At 33.6% G+C, this 23,348-nt stretch overlaps 1 protein-coding gene across 3 annotated transcripts in view; it reads right to left on the bottom strand.

The window, feature by feature from the left end:
• CFAP20DC (CFAP20 domain containing) overlaps window positions 1–23,348 on the bottom strand; it is a 67,832-nt gene that overhangs the window by 30,942 nt on the left and 13,542 nt on the right. For 2 of the 3 annotated variants that reach the window (XM_068694511.1, XM_068694512.1), the window contains 8 exons: window positions 18,961–19,075; window positions 16,631–16,787; window positions 13,796–13,960; window positions 11,164–11,300; window positions 10,290–10,470; window positions 9,588–9,734; window positions 5,691–6,022; window positions 3,585–3,998 (listed from right to left, as the gene is read on the bottom strand). In XM_068694511.1, the coding sequence (XP_068550612.1) occupies window positions 3,585–3,998; window positions 5,691–6,022; window positions 9,588–9,734; window positions 10,290–10,470; window positions 11,164–11,300; window positions 13,796–13,960; window positions 16,631–16,787; window positions 18,961–19,075 (1,648 nt within the window). The remainder of the gene's footprint in view (window positions 1–3,584; window positions 3,999–5,690; window positions 6,023–9,587; window positions 9,735–10,289; window positions 10,471–11,163; window positions 11,301–13,795; window positions 13,961–16,630; window positions 16,788–18,960; window positions 19,076–23,348) is intronic. The other variant, XM_068694513.1, reaches the window with a different exon arrangement.

Here is a 23,348-nt window from a genome sequence, read left to right as displayed (position 1 = left end):
ACATTGCAAGCAACCAGGTCCTTAAAGTGTATTAAGCAGTTAGCAAATCGATTGCAGTAAGAGCTGGTTAAGCATTTTTTTTTCTTTACCAGTTCTCTGCACAAGCAGATTAGAAGACTACTTCTGTGTAAACTCTTACTCTAATACTCTTACAAAACTATCCTATCATACATAATTCTTAAAACAATGAACGGTGTTTCATATGGAAATAAAATAATTACATGCTCACAGCCAACAAAAATCTCCAGTGCTGCTTCACTGTAGTTAACAATATTATATGTTACCACTTCTTCTTCTGAAACTTGTAGGAACCTAGAATACTAGCTTTTTGCACCAAAACTGCTCCAGTAGATAAGGAAAAAAAAAAACAAAACACAAAACGAAGCCTTATATGGGTATGTGATCAGAAGAAAACCATACTCAAATAGCTTATTATATTAACTTTTAAAGTATTGGAAATATTTTAATAAAAATTAAAAATAGTATGTGGTATTCAGTAAGTGCTAGTTGGACACACTTTCTAATGATATAAACAACTGTTGCTTGATGGGCAGTCAGTAGTACTCAAATTTGGCTTCAAATCTGGAGGATGACCTAGTATAAAGAGAAGTATGAAAGAACTCCAAAAAAAGGCTTCTGGAATGGAAAATATATTACTTGATCTAATCAAGTATGAGAGTTACATGTAAATCCACCAGATACTTTCATCTTATATTTTTTAGCAATAAAGCAAAGTCTGTCACACCTCAGATTCTATACATTGACGATAGGCTTTGTTCTTGCAAAAAAACCTTACAAGCAACAAATGACATGCAACAGATTTAAAGCTATGAGTCAGTGTAATATAGTAATAGTTCTGCTGTCTAATTTAATAACTATTTATTGAGTAGAGAAAAATGACAGCTCTCTTCCTTCGTGCTTTAAAACAAAACCTCACAGAAAAGTTGTAAAACATAATTAACAATTTAAAAACTAAAGAAAATCTGTCTGGCAGAAAAGTTTATTTATTTATTTATTTTTTAAACTTTACAATTCATTTTATAGAATCATAGAATGGTTTGGGTTCTAAGGGAGCCCAAATATCATCTAATTCTAACCCTCCAGCCATGGCCAGGGAAACCTTCTGCTAGACCTGGTTGCTCAAATCCCCATCCAACCTGGCCTTGAACACTTCCAGAGATGGGACATCCACACCTTCGCTGTGTATTTGTCTCAAAGGTACCCAAGGTCACACATAACTTTCTCTTATTTTGACATTCTTCGGCATCAATAGGGAAATGAGCAAGAAAGATCTAAAACAGATCTCCTTACCAGATTTCTGCTCCTATTATAACCATTTTACTTTTCAGGTCAGCACATTGGCCAGTACCTTGTACTTCATGCTCTAAAAGGATCATGCATATCGTCTATCAAGTTTTACGTTTTTTTGTTTCACTATAGCCAATTTAGAGGTGCTGAGGATCATGTAGTTATAAAAAAAAACGATGAATTGTCCAGGTATTCCCCTCCTTTCTTTTCCATTTTTTTCTTTTCTTTCCCTTTTCCCTTCCCTTTTGTGGGAAGAGTTTTCTAGAACCTTCGTCCTAGTCAGATGCCCCGAATTCTATATTCACAGTTAGCTGCTGTGTGGTCCTCAGTAGCTATAGCAGCCAGAAATAGGTGTTAAAATCATTCTGCAAGATGTCCCTGTCACAGCAGTAGCAGTCTTGTCCCATGGAAGTAGTCACTCATGCTTCCCCTTTCATGGATGCCATCAAATCTGATAACTAAAATTAATTGCGTCGACAAGTAATAGAATCACCATGGACTAAAATTCCAGCAGCAGAATGATAGCAAATCCCCCTGACTAGAATGAGGACTGTCATATCCTAAAGGAGATCAGACAAGCAGCAAGGACACAAAACACAGTAATGATGGAAGACGTCCATTTCCATCATGCTAACGAGGTAAATGTCATGTTTCAAGATGTGACTGTAGTTATTTTCTTCCCAAAGCATACATAACTGTTTCATTGATCCACAAAAAAGAGAGGCATCTATCCATTTGGTCTGCAGTTGTTGAAGATATTATGACCCCAAATAACTTACATTAATGATCATGCATCAGCTGGAATCAACATCCTTGGGAAAAAAAAAAAAAAAAAAAAAGGCAAAAATTCAAAAAGAAGCAAGCCTGGGGCTAAATACTATAGAACTCCTTGACCTGCAAAAGAGATAGTTGCAGGGGATTATGATATACAACCATACAGTAGGAAGTGGCATGGGTAAGAAGAATGAAAAAATGATTATTCATTATTTCTTATAACAAACAGAAGAATGAGAAAGCACCAAGAATGCAATGGTGCATTAAAATCAAATAAAAGAAGATAGTTATTTTACCCCACTAATAGAAGTTAAATTCTGAATTCATTGTCCCAAGACAAAGGCCACGTGGACATAGAATGAAACTATACAACTGTGTGGAAAAAAATTTCCACCCCCAGTTATTTATCACAAATACAACACCTTTAGCTCAAGAAATTGCGAAGCTATGAAGGCTAGCAGGAAGTCTGCACGGCATGCTGGTGAGGTATTGCTGGATGCTTCATCTGTCCTTACACTTTTCCCTAGGTATCTATGATTGACCACTGCCGGACAGAAGTTGTTAGCTGTATAAGTCTTTAGTCTCATAAAGTAATAGGTGATATCTGAAAAAAAATTGATCTCTGGAGTCAGAAGAACAAACATGGCCTGTTCCATTCTCAGGTGCCCAGGAATAAATCTAATCAAGTCATAAAACATCTAGAAAATGTTAAAAGATATAGGACTGTAGTAATTCTAAGCCTAAAAGAATTCTGTCCAAAAATGGAGTGGTGACATATTTGTTCATTTGCAATTTACAGAATATACTTGATTCTTAAGCTCCAATTCCTCGTTCAAAGTACAGTTCAAAGCACATCATTTAATATAAGCTGAGAAGACAAGAATTAACTATTAGGAAGTATGTAAGAACATAATTAGCTTCAGACAAATTTGTTCTTAAAATTACTGTATGTTTCTGTAAGGAGAATCCAGGACAAAAATCTGGGGATAAAACAACACTTTGTGAATGTAACAGTTCCTTTAGTAGCGTCACAATTTAGCCTATGACACAGCCTCGCTGCTAGCCCTCAATAACATAATTCATCTTTTCTCAGAGCTGTTGCAGAGCGACTATTAAGTATCTAGAGTAATACTCTTTCCATGGTCATTAATTAATATAAAAATTGAAAGTCTGACAATTTTTCTTTGTAGCTTTTCCTGACCAAAACTACTCATGTATTTTTAACTCGCATATTTTCAAAATGCGAGTTGCTCAATTACACTTATTTCTATCATGAACCTGAGTGATTTCTGTTTTATTTAGAGTACAATTTTATGCACTGCAAAAAAAAAAAAAAAACACAATCAACTTTCAACAGATTGAGCTTGGTAAACACCGTTATGATGAACCCAGAATATATCTAGACGAAAGATACACTATTTTGCACTTCATACAAATGGGTACATCTCCTACAGCTTCTGTATACAATGCAACAACTTAATTTCAAAGTAAAAACTACTTACACAAGTCTGTGTTGTCAGACATGAATTTTCTCTTGAGATTTTCTTGAGGGACTTTTTACCAATTGATGGTTTTATCTGACCAGAAACTCCTTCAGGTCCTTCAGTTTTTTCAGATGCATTTGCAGTGACGTTAAAGAATTCAGATTTAGTTCCAGTTGGAGAAAGAGAAAGGGTAGGCTTTAAGCTTCTCTGAGAGATAACAGAATCTGTTTTTCTCACAGTGGAACTCTGTGGTTTTGACAAGATGGTTTCCTCGAGGTTTTGTTTGCTGCATTCCTTATTCTTCCAGTACTCATTTCTCCATGGCATGCTCTTTAATGCGTTCTCTTCAAAAATTGCTGAATCAGATGTTCCTTGCCTGCTGACACTGATCTCTGGATTCTCAGTACCCTGGATAAATTTATTGCTGTCATCCTAAATTTAGGAAACAAAGATGAATTTCCTCTCATCATCACACAACACTGTTTTCCATAAAACATTTGGCCTTAAATTTTCAAAATGGCTCCTTAATTTCTACTGCTTAATTTTAAATTTGCAGATTTTGAGAACTGTCTGCTCTTCTGAACTGCTATTCTGAGTATCCCATAAACATATTTTACATATTAACTAGTGAACCAAAGCAGGGGAAGATAGAGACACGATTACACTTCTCAAAACATCAGCCCAGATTTAGAATGCTGGTAACCATGTATATATAGCTATATAAATGTAGGTTCTAGAATAATTTGATAAATATTAAATCATGAAATTGTGCCAAAAACATCAAAAAAGTTTGCTTGATTAACTATAGCACAGCATATGTGTAGTGAAGGTGAGAATGATTTCACTGAGGAATTAGCACTTCTGCTGATGAACTATATTCCTAGAAAGAACATACAGATGGGCAGTTGGGCAGTAATTTCTGGATACATAAAATTGATTGCTCTTGCTGGGGTGTAATTTTAAGAAGATAATTCTAATGACTCAAGGGCCGCTATGAGGAGCAGATGAGATATAGTTTCTTTGTACACTGGGCTTTAATACTGAGGTATCAGAGTGAAATTACCTATCAGACTTTGTAAGAGTATGTGATCTTATTTGATCTTACTCCTTTACTCTTTGAATTACATAAGGATAGAAAGTTTCTTCACTGAAGGCTTCACTTTTGGCTTCACAGTGAAAACAGCATATTTGATAGCGTTGTGACGTGTCGACACACCAGCCACAGTCACACGACTCCTGTGGCCAGAAAGAGTTCTTGCTTTTGCTCTGGGTTTGGCAGAATCTACAAGTGCTAACATGGCAAGTTTCACTACAAAAAGTCCCTGACAGGAATTTGGGCTGAAAGCATGGACATTTATTTAATTACAAAATAAGCCACTTGATGGTGAATTATTCCACAGAAAGAAGCAAGTTTTATCCTTTATTGATTATTTGACTCTTATAATTGAATAACAGCAATTAACTATTTCAGTGACTAATTGGTAAATGCTAAAGGGACTTTACATATACTTGTGGTTTTCAGTTTGCAGGGTGAAACATTAAAAATATTAAAAAAATACTTCCTTTCTTTCACTAATCTTATTGGTGAAAGATTTCCACATTACAAAAGAATTAAACCTGGCAATGCTCACATAGCTCGAATAGGATATAAAGAAGAAATACCAATCATCAAGTGACTTTAAACAGATGAAATTTCTTAATTTACTTTTGACAACGTTGGTGAGCAAAACAGCCCCTGCTTACAGTTCTAAAAGGCACAGTGAAGCCTTATTTACTGCACACTCATTCAACCATAACAGACATATGTCTTGCTGAAATCTACAATGCAGGCTTTCCTAAAATCTTTTCCGTTGTAAGGATGCTCAAAGCATACTTACATGTATCTACTGACATAGGGGTTGACAGAGAGTTAGGTTTCTTTTGTCCACTTGTTACAGAGGGAATACCTTCATTTTCACCCCTGTACTCAGTTAGACACAGCAACCTGACAGAGACAAATCTACTGGTAGGTATATAGGGAAATGATGATTAATCCTTCCTGTCTACCTTGAAGACAGAATCTCATCCTAGGAGTTTTAGGATGAAGACTACTTTATCAAGAATTACATGTGCAAAGTGGCTTACCTCTTCACTGCTGTCAGTTCCTTGAAAGTTATCTGCAATCTGGATTTCCCCATGGACTTGGTTACTGTCTTGCTTCAAATGCAAAGGGAAAACGCAATGTTCTGGTGACCTATTTGGAGATTTCCCATGAGGAGCTGACCGAGGTCTTGATGAAAATGTGAAAATCTCTTTATGATTCACATGGTGATCACCTGTTTCATTGCTCTGATGTTCAGCAGATGCATTCTGTGGTGATGTTAAATTATGGCAGGCTGAATCTTGAGTAGCTACGAACTGTCCACTCTTATCCAACTGAACACTCTCTGTAAAACTTTCTGGAAACACCCATTCATCTGAAATGTATATTTCAGATTTGCTGTAATGTACAGATTTACTATAATGTAAAACATATAAATTGCATTTTTATACTGATCACATTTTTTTTTTCCTCTGGAAGCTGTACAGAAAATAATTTTTTACACAAATATTCTGATGTATCAAATTCATACATTTGGAAGAGTGATGAAGATGCAGTGAAAGAGATCACGTTGCTTTCTAAGAGAGGCAAGGTCAATCAAAATGTTTCCTGATCATATATTAAAAAATCTGCAGGCTAAAATATATGACATGCAAACCCGCAATTTCCAAATCTGAAACTATCTAACTGTGAAGACTTGGAACTGTACAATTGAGTTGCATTCTCCCAAAAATCACAAACACTCGGTGGAAAGTTCACAATATTATGGTCTGCTGTTACTTTATTGTTGAAATTCTACACTTTCTTTTATGTCTAGTACCTATGGTTTAAATCTCAATTTCAAACTATAGTTCTGATGAAAAATAGCATGACATGAAAAACGTATGAAGATATCTTTTTCACCAAGTTTCCCTGAATGCAGGCTGTACTAATCTACCAATTTTAAAACAAACAATAAACTACAGAAATGGATTTAAAGATTGAATGCACCAGATAAACATGAAAAGACCATTTTTATATTCTCATTGTTAAATTATATTTTACTGTTTGGAATGATAGTATAGAAAAAAATGTCAATTTGATTGATTAAAACCAATCTCAAATAGCATCTGAGAAAAGGGGAATTGCTCAAGTATGCAATACTCCCTTATCTTCATTAAAGGTAGTGTGGTGTGGATTATTCACTAATCTGGAAACTTTCTGGCTCCATAAAACAAGGTTACCACCAACCATATTAAAAAAGCCTCAATAAAAAATACTAAAAATGTAATAATAAAGTAGCACTGCAATAATAAAATGCTTGCTGTCACAGAATGGAGTAAATTTACTATGGCATTCAATTCTTTCTTAGTTTTGTCAGAAATATTTACCACTCTGGGCACATGAAGAAGCTTTGAGAAAAAAAAATAATTCTGAACTACCATAAATGAAGGCAAAAGGAAGAGAAAAATGAGAATGCCAGCAGAAAACAGCTGTTTTATTGTGTTGCTCTGATTCTCCCGGTTTACTGAAAGTAGCTAGTGAAACTACTGAACAGTAGTTTGTAGTAGGAACTAGGTGGAAAGGAGGGACTTATATCTTGTACATTCATGGCTTGCACCTACTTGTTCCAGAGGACACTAGTTTTCAGTCTCTAAAGGAAGACAATCTTTAGTCAGAAGCCTCAAGGCTCTTAATGTAATCTTTTTATATTAGATAATCCTGCTAGTTTAAAGTAATCTAGTATACCATTGCCAATTATATGTAGAAAGGTGTATTTTGTAAATATACAGACATCTCATCTTATTTCTAAGCTGTAAGAGGCTGAAAGAGGCTGTAAGAAATGCAAGATGAACATGTAAGTAATGCAATTTGTTTCACAAATATTTTGGACTTTTTTTTTAATGTCAAGAAATGAGTGACACTATTCAAACCTTTTAAGAACTACCCATTTTTTGTGTAAACCCAATGACCTTCTGTTTTGATCAATAACTACAAGGTTTTCAAAGGAGCATACTACAGCAGCATTCTCCTCTGATCACTCAAGATTGTGTCACTCATCTGACATTATCCGGGTAATTGCAATTATATCTAAGAGGTCATATGCAAATAAAACTGAAACAATAAGAGAAAACATTAAGTCTGCAAGTCTTTCAAATGACGTTTTACACTAGCTTTGGAGTTCAGCAACTTCTGTAACCTGTAATCAGTGTACCATTTTGTTAATAGTTTACAAGTGAAAGATATGGAGTGTTTTGGACCAAACCAAATCCTATTATCTCTCAGCCACAAACTATACTGGAATTTCTTTTTAACTCAGCATTTCCATGTCAATTGTAATGAACAATTTAGAGTATCTTCTTAGCAAAATATGTAAATTACTATGTAATCACAACATTGCAGCAAACAAGATAAATGCAAGAATGATCACCTAAACATCTCATTAGTTCTTCTACATAGTCAGACTTATGGTAAAGCTTCCAATTGCAGCCTAACATTTTAATGAAGGTTTAAACATTGCATAAATAAGATTGGCAAACTATAAACAATACTCCCTCATTTTATTTTTTCCCTTGCTTAAAAATAATTTACCTTTCTAAAGGTGCTGTGCTGTGCACCTGCTACAGAAGTTATGTTGATTTCAGCTCAGTGATAAATCCAGAAGGTATTATGAATAGCAGTGAACAACCCCTAAAGTAATAAGAAAATCACTTATGAAAGCTCCCCTCCACCCATGAAACTTAAGTTAATATTTGCTCAAGCTAATGGCACAACAATTACTGTGCTGTCCCAAGATGATGATGGCTGCATAGGGCTCAAGAATACTAAATGCCTGCTTATAAGAAAAGAATATTGTATGACAGATTCTTGTTGATACAACTTGTTTCAACTACAATATAAAACGGGAGCCAGAAAATATTTAAGTTTTGCACTTGCTTAGGAAAGTGGTTTTGTGCCAACAAGTTGCCATAGGTGTGTACATTAATACATTGTCAGAAGTGTCAGGATGATGCTTTTAGCAGAGTCACTGCCACCAAACCAAGCCTGTGGGACAAGATCAAGTTTTTGGAGTTTCCTGACTAGAACATCAGTCCTGAGGTTTATGTCTTACAATTCTGACAATGTGCATAAACAGATGCTATGAGAGAAGTCATCACAGAAAATACTTTTTCTTTGCTTTTATTAGAAAGGTACTTAAAATGTGCATTCAAATGTTAAATGGTTGGTAAGAAGGAGTAGGAGTTCTCTCATCTGATAATGTCAGTATATTTTATGCATATGTTGCATGGTGTAATTTTATTTAAAATTATTATGTTCCTCATTTTTTGTTTGATTTTTCTGCTTTTGAATTTCCCCCTCTTCCCTGTGAACTTTTCCACAAATGATGCTTATCATTCTTTGAGATTAAATTTTTCCACTGCCATCCTTGGAGGAAGTTCATAACTGAGCATAGCAGACTTTCCTTGATGAACAGGTTGCCTATGGGAAATTCTTCAAAACATATTAATCCAGAAATAATAAGAAAAAAAATAAAGAAAATTCACCACTGATCTTCAAAAACAACCCCCCCCAAAAAAAACCCTGATATTACATGGATATCATAATAGATATCCATGCCTGAATACTTGCCTCTTCTCATACATTTGATGTTTGGAATCTTTAGTGTTAAATTTAATAGTGATTTAAAGAATAAATTATTTTTAGTTCTTTCCCTTTAATCATGAGAGCATGGAGTTTTTTCTTTTTTATTCATTCACTGCTCTGGTACTTTGCTTAATCCTACAAATCTTTATCAATGCTCAAAAGCAATTCTGTTGCAGGGTGTTTGATTTCCATAATCCCTGCAGCACATACATTTATATTTTATATGAACTGCTTCTGAGTCCTTTGAAATTTACAACAAATAGTCCCCTACCCCACACAGAACTGAGATGTAAAATAACATAAAATTAGCACCATACCACTGGTTATCTCCCATGTGTTTTGGGCTGCATTTTTTATACATAATCTTCCATGATTGTTCTTGTCTGGTGATAGATCTTGTGGTAAGGGGAGCTGAAAATCTGCTCTTCCATTCTCAGACATCTTCTGAGTCTGAATTGCAGAGTCTGAAATGTAATCCAGACACATTAAAAACCTGTGAACACTCATATTGTATGTTTTTCTCACAAGAGGCATGGAAGAACAGCATACAGAGAATTGTTCTGGTATACAAGCATCTTCCAGAAAGAATGGGAATCTTGTGGGGCAGCAGGAATAATGACAGATACAAGAAAGTCAAAATTTAACACTAACTATGTACACAAGATAGACATACTATAGAAATTATTAAAAAAAAAAAAAGGCTTGCAAAACCTACAAAGTAATCAAAACAAAATATATACATATCATGAGGGTAAGAGGAATATGTTTATACCCTGTAGCTACTGCAAGCAGGTGGTGGTCCCTGGCTCAAATACTTACAATACCTACAGAGAGAATGAGCATTTTTTTCATGCTCATGCAGGAGAACAAGCCGTTATTTAACATAAATGTCTTCAGTAAATAACAAGGTAGATAAAGGATGAGAAAAACTGAGAACTGCATTTTACATTCAAATTCAGAATTGTGCGATAGTTTTGGCAGTTTGTGAACTCTATATATGCTTCACTTTACACTCTTACCATTCTGATGTACATCTTTAGCTGTCTGGTGAGTATTTCTCTTGCCTCCGTGATCTAAAGAATCATTGCATGGTGAGAACGACAGCTCCAATCTCTCAGTGTCTTGTAGGGATTCAGTTCCTTTTCCTGAACTTTGAAGTTGGCATGATCTAGTACTTTTGCTACCCACAGTCTTTGTTACCTTGAAAGATAATACTTTTCTTAATGAAAGATAAAGATACAACTCTTTCAAACTACTCAAAGCTAAACACAGATTTTGAACTAAGTTTATTTTGGAATAAATGTTCCTTTTTAAAAAAAAAAAAAAATAAAATCATCATCTTTTAAGGAAACTTTGTGGTAGGTACAGTTTTGTGTGGTATCTTCAATCTTTACAGTCTACTAACAGGCAGATTTTTTCTTCCACTGAATGAAAGGAAAACAAAGCAAAGCAAAGTAAGGAAAAAAAAATCTAAATTTACTATCTGGATAAAAAGACAGTGACACTTCTGGGTGTTCTAGACCTTGGAAGAAGCCCTTTCTTCTTTGGAGAAAGGAATTTTACTTTCCATCTTAGAATTTCAGTTGAATTGATTGAGAACAACTAGTGAAAACTAGACTCTCCCTTAGCTTGCTCTTCTGCAGGCAGCACAAACCCAGCTCCTTCAGCTTCTCTTCCCATGCCACGTGCTGTAGCCACTTAAGCATTTTTTTTGCCCTCCACTGGATGTTACAGTGCCTCTCTTGTATTCAAGGCTCACAGCTGAACACAGTACTCTAGATGCAGCTTCTTACCAGTTCTGAAATAAACTTTTAGTATGACTCTCCTGTTTGTTTGCCAATCTCTTCCTTTATAGAAAAGGCAGTGGTTTCATTGTAATTTAAGCCTTCTTACCTCTCCAGATACCCTTGTACTGACTCTTCTGTTTGAAGATGGAGGTGGTCCAAGGATCTTTGATCCAAATGCAATATGTGATACGTCTTGAGTTTTATTGCTGCGTATATTGCTTTTTCCCCTATTAATCAAGCGTCCTAAGTAAAGAAAAATAGTAGTTTCAAAAATATATTACAGTACTTATAAAGAATAAATATTAATACCTTTAAAAATCGACTGAAATGAAAGAATTATGAACACAACACATACACAAAAATTATGTTCCTTTATAGCACAATCCCTAGAAATATGTAGTCAAAGTTCACTATTCTTTTACTCAAAGCAAACACACATTTTATAAAAGTGTGTCAATATACAGGCAAGAAAATGTTGGTCTATTATATAGACATATGTCTAATCTCCTTGTTTTAAAGATTTATTTAAAAAGGGGCTATTAATAAACCTTTTTTTTTTTTTTTTTTTGGCATGATTTCTACAGAACTTCAATGAAAACCTTACTTGTGAGAGGAAGAAAAAACAGCTCTAATTAATAAATAACAAAACAAAAAAATAATAAATAAGAAATAGAACGGAGGCAATACTCTCAATGTATCACATGCAGCTCACCTAGTACACAAGAAGTATTTCCATGGAGTTTTGTTTTTGAAATTAATGAATCTATTGCATTACCAGGGCTGAACCCTAATACTGAAAAGGTGCACTAGTCCTGTTAAAATGTTCTAGCACTTTCATAGCATTTTTTACTGTTTAAAATCTAGCTATACTTCTAAATATACTTCTGTAACTATTTTCAAACACAGAAAATGCCAAATGGTCTGCCACAAAAACAAAAGGTAGTCATGAAATGCAGGTGAATGTTTTGAGTAAAATTTAAAAGGTATGGACAGTAAAATAGTTATGTATTAAGGTAATTTTATCACCAGGGTGCCAGAACTGCATGTAATAATATTTTTTTTTCCTTTTCTTCTTGATTCTTCATGATTGTCAGTGAATTCTCCTTATCAGAGCTAATAAAAAATAAGGGTACCTTCACATTAATTTATAATTAAAATTTATAGCGTATGCATTTTTTTTTTCTTGCTATAACTTGAGTGTTAAATTGCTATCACTTTTGAGAAGTGGATAGAAAAAAAAGTAGAAACAACATTTTGTACATTGTCTTAAGCATTTTTCATAGAATTGTTTAGTCTTCATTTAAGATAAGCTTTATTTCGATTGTCATCAATGAAATTAAAAAAAGATCATGCATTAGCAACCAAACATTGTAATTTACTGTACTAATAAGCACAAAAGAAGGCACTTTCTTCCATAAGCTTTTTCCTTTGTTCCTGATGTGACATTTGGTTCCTCTTAACAGCTGCCATTTCACAAGATTAGATGACCCAACATCAATTTCTTTAATTTGCTGACTACCTTGGGATGTTGTTAGCTCCAATTATAAAAGCTGATTTGCATGAAAATCTCTGTTTATGAACACATTAATTGACTGCAATTAATTACCTACATCAACACATAACAGTGTGTTGATGGCATAATGAAATAATATGTGTAATTAAAAGTGGATGAGACTAAAAATAATTTGGGCTTTTGATTATCAAATAAATGAGAAGTTTAGTGGCTAAAAAGAACATTTTCCAATTGAAATGTATTTAAACATACCAAAGCTTCCATTATCAAGGAGGCCTGACTTCGGAACTTTGAAATGCATGTCTGGAAGAACATATGCTATGTACATAACATGAGATTAAAAATAAAGATTAAACTTTAAGCTGAAAACATTTCATTTTCATGCAGGCCAGGGATGTTATGGTTAATTATGTTACTATATTTCTATATAAGCTATATGTATCTTCATAGTCTGGATGACAAAACTTGAGGTTTAACTAGGAGACTTGTTTCAAACAAACATTTTTTTTTGTTTAAATATATCACTCACACTATTGTACTCATTTAAGTTTTACAGTCCCTCTTGTTTTGACAACCTAACCAAAAATGTATGATTTTTGAGTGCTGTCACCAAGTGGCTGAATTCCAATTTCTTTTGCTATTTAAAAAGCAAACTTGTAATTAAAATTCACAACATAATTTTGGCATGACTACTTGTAGGGCAATAACACTTTAAAATATTATTTGCCCTTTAGTATCACAATAATGGTACTTGCATATAAAAAAAAGCTGCATCTAATTTAAATAAGTAAATACATCAATGGTCTTATTCGAAGCAAAAATCTAAACCCCTTTCTATTCATTTCAGAATAGCGGAGAATATTCTTGGTCATATTCTTAGATGAGTTTTGTTACTGTAAACAAACACGTATAAATGTACTTGTCAAAGAAGTGTAAAAACTGAACAGCCTCACTTTAATGTACATTTGAAAGACATACCTCATAATTATTGTTATTATAAATCCCACGCTTGAGTAAGAACTGTTCAGGTTGCACACACATCTCCGAAACTATAGAATAAACATGTGTCTGTGTGCTCATGCTATTACAGTTGTACAAGGGTTGTGATGTATTTTAAGACACTGGAAAATTTTAACATGCACTTTTGCAAAAGAAAAAAAAAATCAGTTATTTGTATGTTATTTGTATTTGATCATATTCACAGCATTTTAGTACATTAGAATACCTGTTTCTTGCATTGTTACTGCATAACTCCTGCATTTTATTTCTGGCTTGTGAATTTTAGTCAAGTTCAGCAATTGTGTAACTTGCGGCACATCTGTATTTAGCTGGCAGGTTCGAGGAATAACATTTATGGTCTCATATGGTGTAAATGGAACAAAGCACATACCTAGAATGAAAAAACATGGGCTTTACTTCATCCACAGATCACTCAATGAAATTAAATTGGATTTACACTATTAGTTTATTAGATTACAAATATTGTAACAATTTAGTAGATGACAGTAATTTGAAAAGTTTACTATAATTGTTAATTTTAAGACAATACATGTTATTTTTTAAGATTTTTTGTTTGTTTGTTTGTTCTTAGGCCAAAAATTCTGAATAAATTTAAACTAAAAAATTCCATATTAATGTATGGAATAGTCAAAGTAAAACAAATTGTTTGATTTAGCAAGTGAACAAGTGAAACATAAGCATAAAATACATTTTGCTAATATTTGATTACAATTACACTTTAATTCTAATACTGCTATACTGATTTCAAGATAAAGTGATCATCTGAAAATGGCACTGGTATCAGTGGGATGGAAGTGGTAAATAGCAAAGTCCCATATATACAAATAAAGATTTTGACAAGTTTTAATTCCAAACTTTGGATACCATTACACTTCTTTTACACTAAACCAAAAAGCTGTTGACCTATTTGTTTTCCTGACAGCAGGCACTAGTAGAACATGATCTGACTGTCTCTGCTTTCCCTTTGATAACCAATATAAACTGAGTTTATGGAAGTTATTTTCTATGAAGAAATGATTTCAGAGTCAGAACCCTTCCTGAAGTCCTGAGGTAAATTCTTACCAATTTTTAGAAAACTAGACTACAGTGAGCTAATGAATGTTAGTCTATTTTCCTCGGATAAGAAGAGGAATATATAAACCCAGAGCTAAACATGAATAATGGATCAAGAATTAGGAACCTAACAAAAATTCAGTTGTCCCATGCCATATTTCAGCAGTGGACACATTTATTTAAACAAGATAAATGCTAGCTACTTGTTTTTCACCAAGCCTGTATATTATTTATTTACCACAGTAAGACAATACTTTGTTAGAAAAAACAACACATAATGTAACTTTAGGATTATATGGAAACGGGAATCTATGTATATATCAAGTGTATACACCTCAATATCACAGGGCAAAGGTAATTCTTCTTTCCTGTTCCATCTCAATGATCTCATTTAGAAATAATTTCCTAGTATACGTGGTTTTTCCTTTCCATTTGCAATCATTTTAAGAATACAAAACACAGTGTATATAAGCTACTACAAAAGAATAACACGTTACACTTTGAAATCACTACTCCCACCACTGAGGAGGTTTAAGCAAAGAACTTGACCCTCATTAAAAGTTACGATGTCACTGCACTAAATGGAGCTGAACTGATCAAGTCCCAGTCATCTGAGAGGAAAAAAGGTTTATCAAATCATGATTGTTAACTGAAAATTAATTAATAACAAAAAATGTCTATTGTTTTTCTGTAATTGGGTATGAAGTATACAGCTATTTTAATGCAGCCAAAACCTTGAGCTGTAACCTAATTTTAAAACTTGCCTAGATAAGGAAATTCATAATCACACAGAAAATACTAATGCCCACCAGCTGTGTAATAATCATAGAATTGATAATCCAGTAATTAAAAGTGCAGTATTTTACCATGCCTACAGTTCATTAAAGCTGTCTACTCATTATGTTAACTACATTTTTGAATTTTGGAACTCATTTAGACCATTTATGTGCATTTCAAAAACTGTTTAGAATGGAAGAGAGAAAATAATGCATTGATGGAATTGAATTAAATTAAAGCCAGTGATGTCTCTAACTGCACATTCCATTGAGAATTTACTGGATTCTCTCTGTAGTCACTTAGTGAATTAATATTTTTTTTCCAAGCTCACCAGAAGAATCACAATGATTACTCTCCCATATTGGTTTAGGTTTTCCAAATGGAAGATAAATTTTGTTACACTGAGAATACTGCTACCCATCTGCTAAACATCCCTCCTTCAAAAAACAGAACCCTTTCTTACTGGTGTGTCCTCTGAAAGCCACAAAATGAAAATCTGAATTATATTGAAGCTGAATTTGACCTAGGCTTCTTCTAAATAAGAAAGTGTCAGTTGTGCTTTTTCAGTTCCTCCTCTATTACTGTAAATACCAGTGAGGAATGAAGTTCTCTCCCTTGGAAAATAATGATTCAGGATTTTGATCCTGTTTTGGTGATGGGTAGGCTTTGACCAATATCCTGCTCTATTATAATCTCTAATTTTCCAGTCCACCACCAAAATTACTTTCCCCATAAAAAAGGACACCATAGGATAAATGGACTAGAGATCACAGAGAGGTATTTATGATAGCTTCATACAACACTGTTTTGTTAAATTTTTGTTTTGGATTATTTAAAAAGAAATCCTCCATCTGCTCCTAAACTCCAAAACAAAGAAAATAAGTACCAGTCAAATGCTCTCTCTTTTCAGATACCCTCTTCTTGGCCAAAGCCTTCTATCACTGTAAGAAACCATAATTAAAACAAGTTGTCTACTTGATAAAACTTACCAGAATTTCTTCAATAAAATACTTTTAATGTATTCAATGCTTAAGCAGATGAGTACACATTTATTTGTCACCTGAAATCCAACAGATTTAATATGCTGCGCTGTCACTTTAATTTTCACAATATCGTGTAATCTTTCAAACTGCAAATCTGATGACCAAGAAGCTTTTGATTTTATAATATGAACAGTTATGATTAAGTCTACAAAGTAATTATAACACACCATCTTCCTCGGCTGTATCTTGAGGCTTGGATTTTAAAGTGAAGATCTTTCTTAGCTTACAGTTAGCTGAAATAATAATTCCATCCAAAGACTGGAAGACAGCTCCTCTGAATATTTCACTGGTGAATGCTACCAAGTCAATACACATATTGCACCACTAGAAAAAGAAAACGATATTCTTTAATAAAACCCAAACACTAATCATTGCAGAAGAGTAATAGTGTATAGTTATCAATAAATGAAGCCTCTGCAGAGTATTAGATTTCACAGGCTGTGATCCATAATGCATAACATTTTGATATTAAAAAAGGTATTTCTGTATTTGCTTTTATGACTATTTTTTATACGAACAAATCACTACATATGACCTACTGACTGCCAGTCCAAGTGAACTCAGTTCACTAGCATATCCATAATATGTTTTGCAGCTATTTCAAAGTAAGCAACTTGTAAGAAAATGTATTTATTGAAGGTATTCTGGAAAAAAATAGTCAACATTACTTTGTAAGTTACTTATGCTCTTAAGTGCTTAAATGCTCCAAAGGGTATACTTGTACATGGAGATATTTTATTTATTTTTTTGGGGGGATTTGTAAGAAATGACCTCTCTCAAGCTTGTGTCCCTTATACACTCAGGCAAATTTCCAGTATGGACAAGACCCCAGTGTACTATAAGATCTTAAAATTACTTCTCATTTATAATAAATGTTACCCATTCCTTTAAGACATTTCAGGAAAACAAATTAAATAATGACAACTAACTCGGTTGCTGACAATCTCACTTAAATATGTATTTTAATTCGCATCAGATAATTGTTCTGTTTGTTTCAGGAAACACTGTTAGAACACTAACATCAGCGTCTTACACTCTTCTGCACTATTCCAGTAGTTCTTAAAATTCTCCATGTTTTTTTTTTTTTCCATTTGAACATTGCATATTGCTTTTTTATAATTATTTTTATAATACAGATAAAGATTTATAATACAGATTTATAAATATTTTTATAATACAGAATGAATAGCTAATCAGCTAAGGTATAAAATAAGTTAAACTATTATAGCCTTGTAAAAGACCTACTTAGTCACTGAAAGTAATACTCCCCTTTCTTTAAGTAAAAGCTGCAAACTAAAAAGGGAGATAACCACTTAAAAAAGATAGATTCTTTTGTATCCATATACTCCAAGAAATACAAACCTACTCTTTAAGAGTTAGGGCATTTTAAGGGTAAAGGGTTAAGTTTATTAAAATATTTTGTCATTATCATTGAATAGAGCATTTAGGTCTCTGATGAATCTTTGATTATTTAAATTAAAATACATAACTGAAGTTCATATTCTGATTGAATTTAATTTAATATACATTAATGCATACTTTAATCTTGAAACATTTCTGCTAGCCTGAGACCAAGAGCAACTAACTGAAATCATACTGAAGGAAAATAATTTTATTTCAGTGGATGCTGAAATAATGGCAACTTCATGGGTATGATCTGATGCATATTAATTTTTTTTTTTTTTAAATCAGATTTTTCCAGAAAGTAGAAAACTCCCGAAATCTAAAATTACAATGGCAGCCTTCAGCTAAACTACCTTAAAATAAGTCATAACTTCAGAGGCTTCTGTAAAATATTATCTCCCATGTCTAGCCTCAAATCCACAACCCTTTAATGCAGTAATTGTTATCTAGTTGAAATCTAACTATTCACATCTTCAAAGTATTTTCTAAAGCAGTATTTGAGATTTGAGTCTTTAGAAGGTTATATGGTAACCTCCCAAGTTTTCTGTCTTGACAGGTATTATCATATGCTGGGGCTGCGTATGGGATAGAAGAAGATAGGGGAGAAGGTGACGGCCATTGCTTTATCTTCTTCAGTTTGAAATATACAGTGTTGTATATATTCTAGAATCTGGAGAATCCTGAAGCACATGAAAGTAGCCATCAGCTACAGTTGAAAGCTGCAGCTCCAGCAAACGTAAAAGGTCACCACAGGAGAAGGTACATGTGAACAGGAACACTAAAGAGAAGAATTAGAGACACAGAGAACTTGTACACAGGCTGAATAGACAGTTAAAGTGACAGATAAACACATCATAATCAGTATTAATCTCGGAAAATGGGAACGAACTCTTCCTGGTAGAGGGGTGGAAGAGTAGAAGTATGAAGTGGTTCTGATACCATCCAGTAGATGGGGCATAGACTTACTGTGAATTGACAGGAACTGCATTCTAAAACAAACAGTAATTTCAGCAGAGCTGTAGAATTAAATGAAATCCTTCTGCTAAAAAAGTCTGCTCAACCACAGTTCAAGGAATGTTCCTGAAGTACCTACTATTTTGCGCTTGATCATGTGTAGAGGAATTTTTGCATGCAGAGGGGTTACAGACAACTCCTTGTGGACTGTTGATAAATACAATCTTCTTTTAATATTTCCTAAATCAGTTATCCTGCAAAACAAAAGCAGGAGAGAACAGAATGGATCTTTGTCAATTCAATAATCTAGTATCTTTGGCAATCACAAAAAAACCCTGTTATTCATATGCAGAACCTTTATGTCAGTGATAGCAATAGAGAATTTAAGAATTACTTCTTTTACAAGATGAGTAATGAGATTTCTTTCTCAAATTCAACCTTGGTGGCTATATTCCTGCATATATCAAATCACTTTACATGCTAATTTTATTTCAACAGTCTACACTCTTTCCTGGATTTCCATAGCCCTTCAGACTATGAAAGAATTCAATTTGTTTGAAGTGCGAACCCAGTAGCCTTTAATAATCGCACTTGTTTCTGCCCCTTAAGCTTGTGTTATCTTGGGACACACTGTCACCTGCTAACTAGAAAAACATTATTTGCTTTCTTTTCCTAAAAATGCCTCTGTCATTTTATATAGACTCTTTGTTGGCTTAAAAATAAGACATTGTCTGATCGTTTCACTTTCTGAGCACATACCTTCAAATGGGAAACATAATACAGAAGTTTATTGCTCACTATTCAGGTCATCTCACAGTGACACCAAGGACACTGAATTCGAACATTTTTAATAGATTTAGACCACAGCCGTGATCACAAAGATTAGGTTTGCTTTAAACTGATAAAGAGACTGCTTATGCTCTGCTTTCTTCAAGTTTTGTGAGCAGCAAAATGTTGATATTGCCCAGCAATACCACCCTGTGAAACTGGAGAACAGACTTTAAAGGTTGCAATCTCTGTGGGGAAATGATGATTAATTTACCTATTATTTTTGAACAAGCCCATTTTTAACAGATGGGTATTTCTCTATAATTAGCAGTCCCTCTGACAAGAGGACAAATAATTACAATAAACAACTTTCTGTCAGTTTTCATTTCTTATAAAAAGTAATTACTCATAAATAATTATGATTTAAATGCTGAGTTCTACTTTAAAATTGTGAGACTGCCTTGTAGGCTACACATTTTTTAAATTAAAACACTTTTTAATTAGCAAGGACTACCTGTAGCTGAACTAATGAAATGCTGTCACCCAAAATTTGCTGATAAACATCCTGAAACGTTCTTGGGATTCCTTGGGTCAACTTAGAAGGGCATTAACTCTGGAGCAAGTTACACATTTCATCTATTTTTGTGAATTCAAAATTTTAACCCACGACAGCGTTCAGTTCAAAAAACACTGCAAGTATGTGAATATTAAAGGGCTCTACTAGTATGGCTGATAAAAACAGGTTGCTTCCCCAAGTTGTTATGAGCATCAGGCAAAGCAAAAAAAGTTCACAGGCCTTACAGGTCTTGCTGCTTCTTTGCTCTCCCTTGCTGATCTTTGCCGCCTGATCTTTAATCTATCCATCCTCATAAAATTGGTGGGTAAATCAAAATGGAGTGGAAGAGCCTACTAGCAGTTTCTTTAGAGAGACTAGTAGTTCCTCAAATAAACTGCATGCACCTCAAAGGCAGGAATTTCACTTCTGTGCCAGGGTAAAGCATTGCATCCTCAGCACTGCTATTGAGAGTAGAATTCAGTATCAGCTGCACATATATTTATGAGTGGATGAATAATACCATCAACCCCCTGAAAAGTGCTTTCACCATAGGACCTTAAAGCGTCTTACAATGATAGCATTCTGGGCTTGATTTTGCTTTTGAAGAAATTGGGGTAAAATGTGAAATAATTCATTTAATATCATGAGCAAATTGGCCACGTAGCTAAACCTGTGCCCCAGGTCCAGGCTCAGTTCCATCCATCATATTTCATATGATATATGAAATTCTCATATACTCATTGATGAAAAACCCATGGCTGCATTTTTTCAGAAACTCTCTACTCTGCTCTAAATCCTGCTGTTCAGAAGTGCTATGAAACTAAGACACCAAAGAATTTTAAAGAACTGAAGTAGTGGTTGTTTGAAACTCCCCTACATGTCCTGGTTATGTGTATAGCTGAGGAACCAGGTAGTTGCAGTAACCTGTGTGCTGAAAAACAAATAAAAATACTATTCCTGATGAAACTCAGGGTTATTCTCAATGAAGAATGTTGCTTTAAATGATGCCATGACAAAACAGTAGGACCCTGAATTTAAGCCATGCATATCTCCAAATAACTGGCTATAAAATCTTAATTTCACTTTATAACATTAGTTCAAGAAATATGTTGAAATGACATAGTTTATTTTTGTATGAATATTTTTATCTTTCTCCCTTCTGAAAAATATTCACTGTAATAAAAAGAACATTACTAAATGTAAAGCTCATTTGCATTCTGAACTGCAATACAAAACAGTCATTTAGATAAAAATATACACATTTATATCAGAAATATATGTCTAAAATAAAATGCTTTTTTGTGATGGCATGTATGCTATAAAGAAGCAAACCCTAGATATATAGTTATAATCACACCTAAAGAAGTTTAAAACTTATTTCAGATAAATTTAGAACAATAAAAATATTTATATTCTACAGTAGAAATGAGGTAAACATTTAAAGAAGGGGCAAAATTGGAGAAGAAGATGGTCTTAAAATTCTATAAAATAATTTATGTTTTTGTAGAAGAAAGAGAATTATTCAGGAATTGGTGAAACTTTGACTCAGTTACATTGCTCCTTGGAAAATAAAATGAAACAAATGTCTGATGAAACACTTATTTGAAATAATTCAGACAATGGGAGTTAGAACTTTAGAACTCTCACTTGTAAAAAGATTCAAGAGTACTTGTGTTGAAACTCAACCTTTTTTCTCTTATCAAACAGCATCACCTATGTTAAACCTAAAAAGAAGAAACATCTGTACTACACTTCTTGATTTTCAAAGATGTATTTAAAAAAATCTATATTAAGAGTTAATGTATTTTTATTACATCTGTGTTTGAGTATTTATATCTAAGGGTCAGACATGTGATAGAAAAGTAATGAGACCATGTTGAGAAAAATGAGGTAGTCAACAGGAAAATCAACCTCATTTATAATAATATTCCTGTGATCAGCAGGTGCATAACTCTCCCAGCTATGGCCATTAACTGCATTCATTTCACACTTAACATCTACATTTGCAAAACATTTGAAAGTAAAATTACCTTCCAATTCAATTTTCAATTTTATTTTATATAGTCTACTTTGATTGACTATTCTCCTCACAATGGTAACTATAGTGAGATTGCAAGTAAATAGTAGCAACTACCCAAGAGTATAGATAAACTCATCTTCTTAGATTACCTATTCACTTTGCTGTGCTGTATGTATAATAATTTATAACCATTTGTTAATGTTCAATTCAAGGCTTAAAATGAACTTAAAAAATGACATTGGACTGTTGAAGGGATGCTTCATTTATTAGGCTCACTTGTTCTTAAAATAAAAGTGTTTTTCTCCTTATAAATGACTTAACCTGGAAGTTTACCAAACATGAAAGCAGATATTTCATTAATGTTGCTATGCAAAGAGCAACTGTCATGCAATTTATTATTCATGGAAATTTCTATATATCCTTGTTGAAATCCGGGCAGAATCCTCTGGTAAAGTTTAACTATTAGTATGTTAGCATATTAGGTCTTAGTTATCATAGGGCCTTTTTCTCCATAAATGCTACATGATTCACAAATGTTGGGTAGTACCATCATCAGCGCCACTTTAAAGACAGAAAAACAGAGGAATAGTAATGGTTAAGTGATTCGCCATGGTCACAGATTCTTAAATTTGCTTTTTTTTAGGAATGGTCTGTATTTCATTCATGTTTTATTTTACTCGCTACTTGTAAATTGGTCTTGTAGGAGATATTATCTTATTGAACTGCCTGTCTGATCTTCTGAAATCCAGAGCACTGTATTCTGCCCTCATTAAAACAGACTTAGTTATGTGATAATCAATCAAATCTCTACAAAACAAAAGACTGAGAAGATTTATATGTCACATAGGCCTAGGGAACAAGATGCAAAAAAACATCTTTCTTTTTATATGCTGGAATTTTCTATGTTGATAATCTTTTTCTGGAGACAAGGAAAAACAAAAAAGAAAACAACAACAACAAACCAAAACAACAACAAAAACCCACGCAAGTCCCCTTAAACAGTTTCCATAAAAAGGCAGTACCACAGGTGGCCGGTTCAGAAAGAATCATGAAATCTGACAGCTAGAATATAAAAGCTTTCCAAATGCTAGCAATTATGAAGAAATGGTGATTCCTGAGCTCTCTCTGCAAGATATTGACATACTTGCAATCAATTCTCCAACGGAATGATCTGATATTTTCA

The sequence above is a fragment of the Anas acuta genome, chromosome 11 (assembly GCF_963932015.1).
Source record: "Anas acuta chromosome 11, bAnaAcu1.1, whole genome shotgun sequence".
Lineage (NCBI taxonomy): Eukaryota > Metazoa > Chordata > Aves > Anseriformes > Anatidae > Anas > Anas acuta.
Note: the sequence above shows the minus strand (reverse complement) of the source record. Positions and strands in the feature narration are given on the sequence as shown.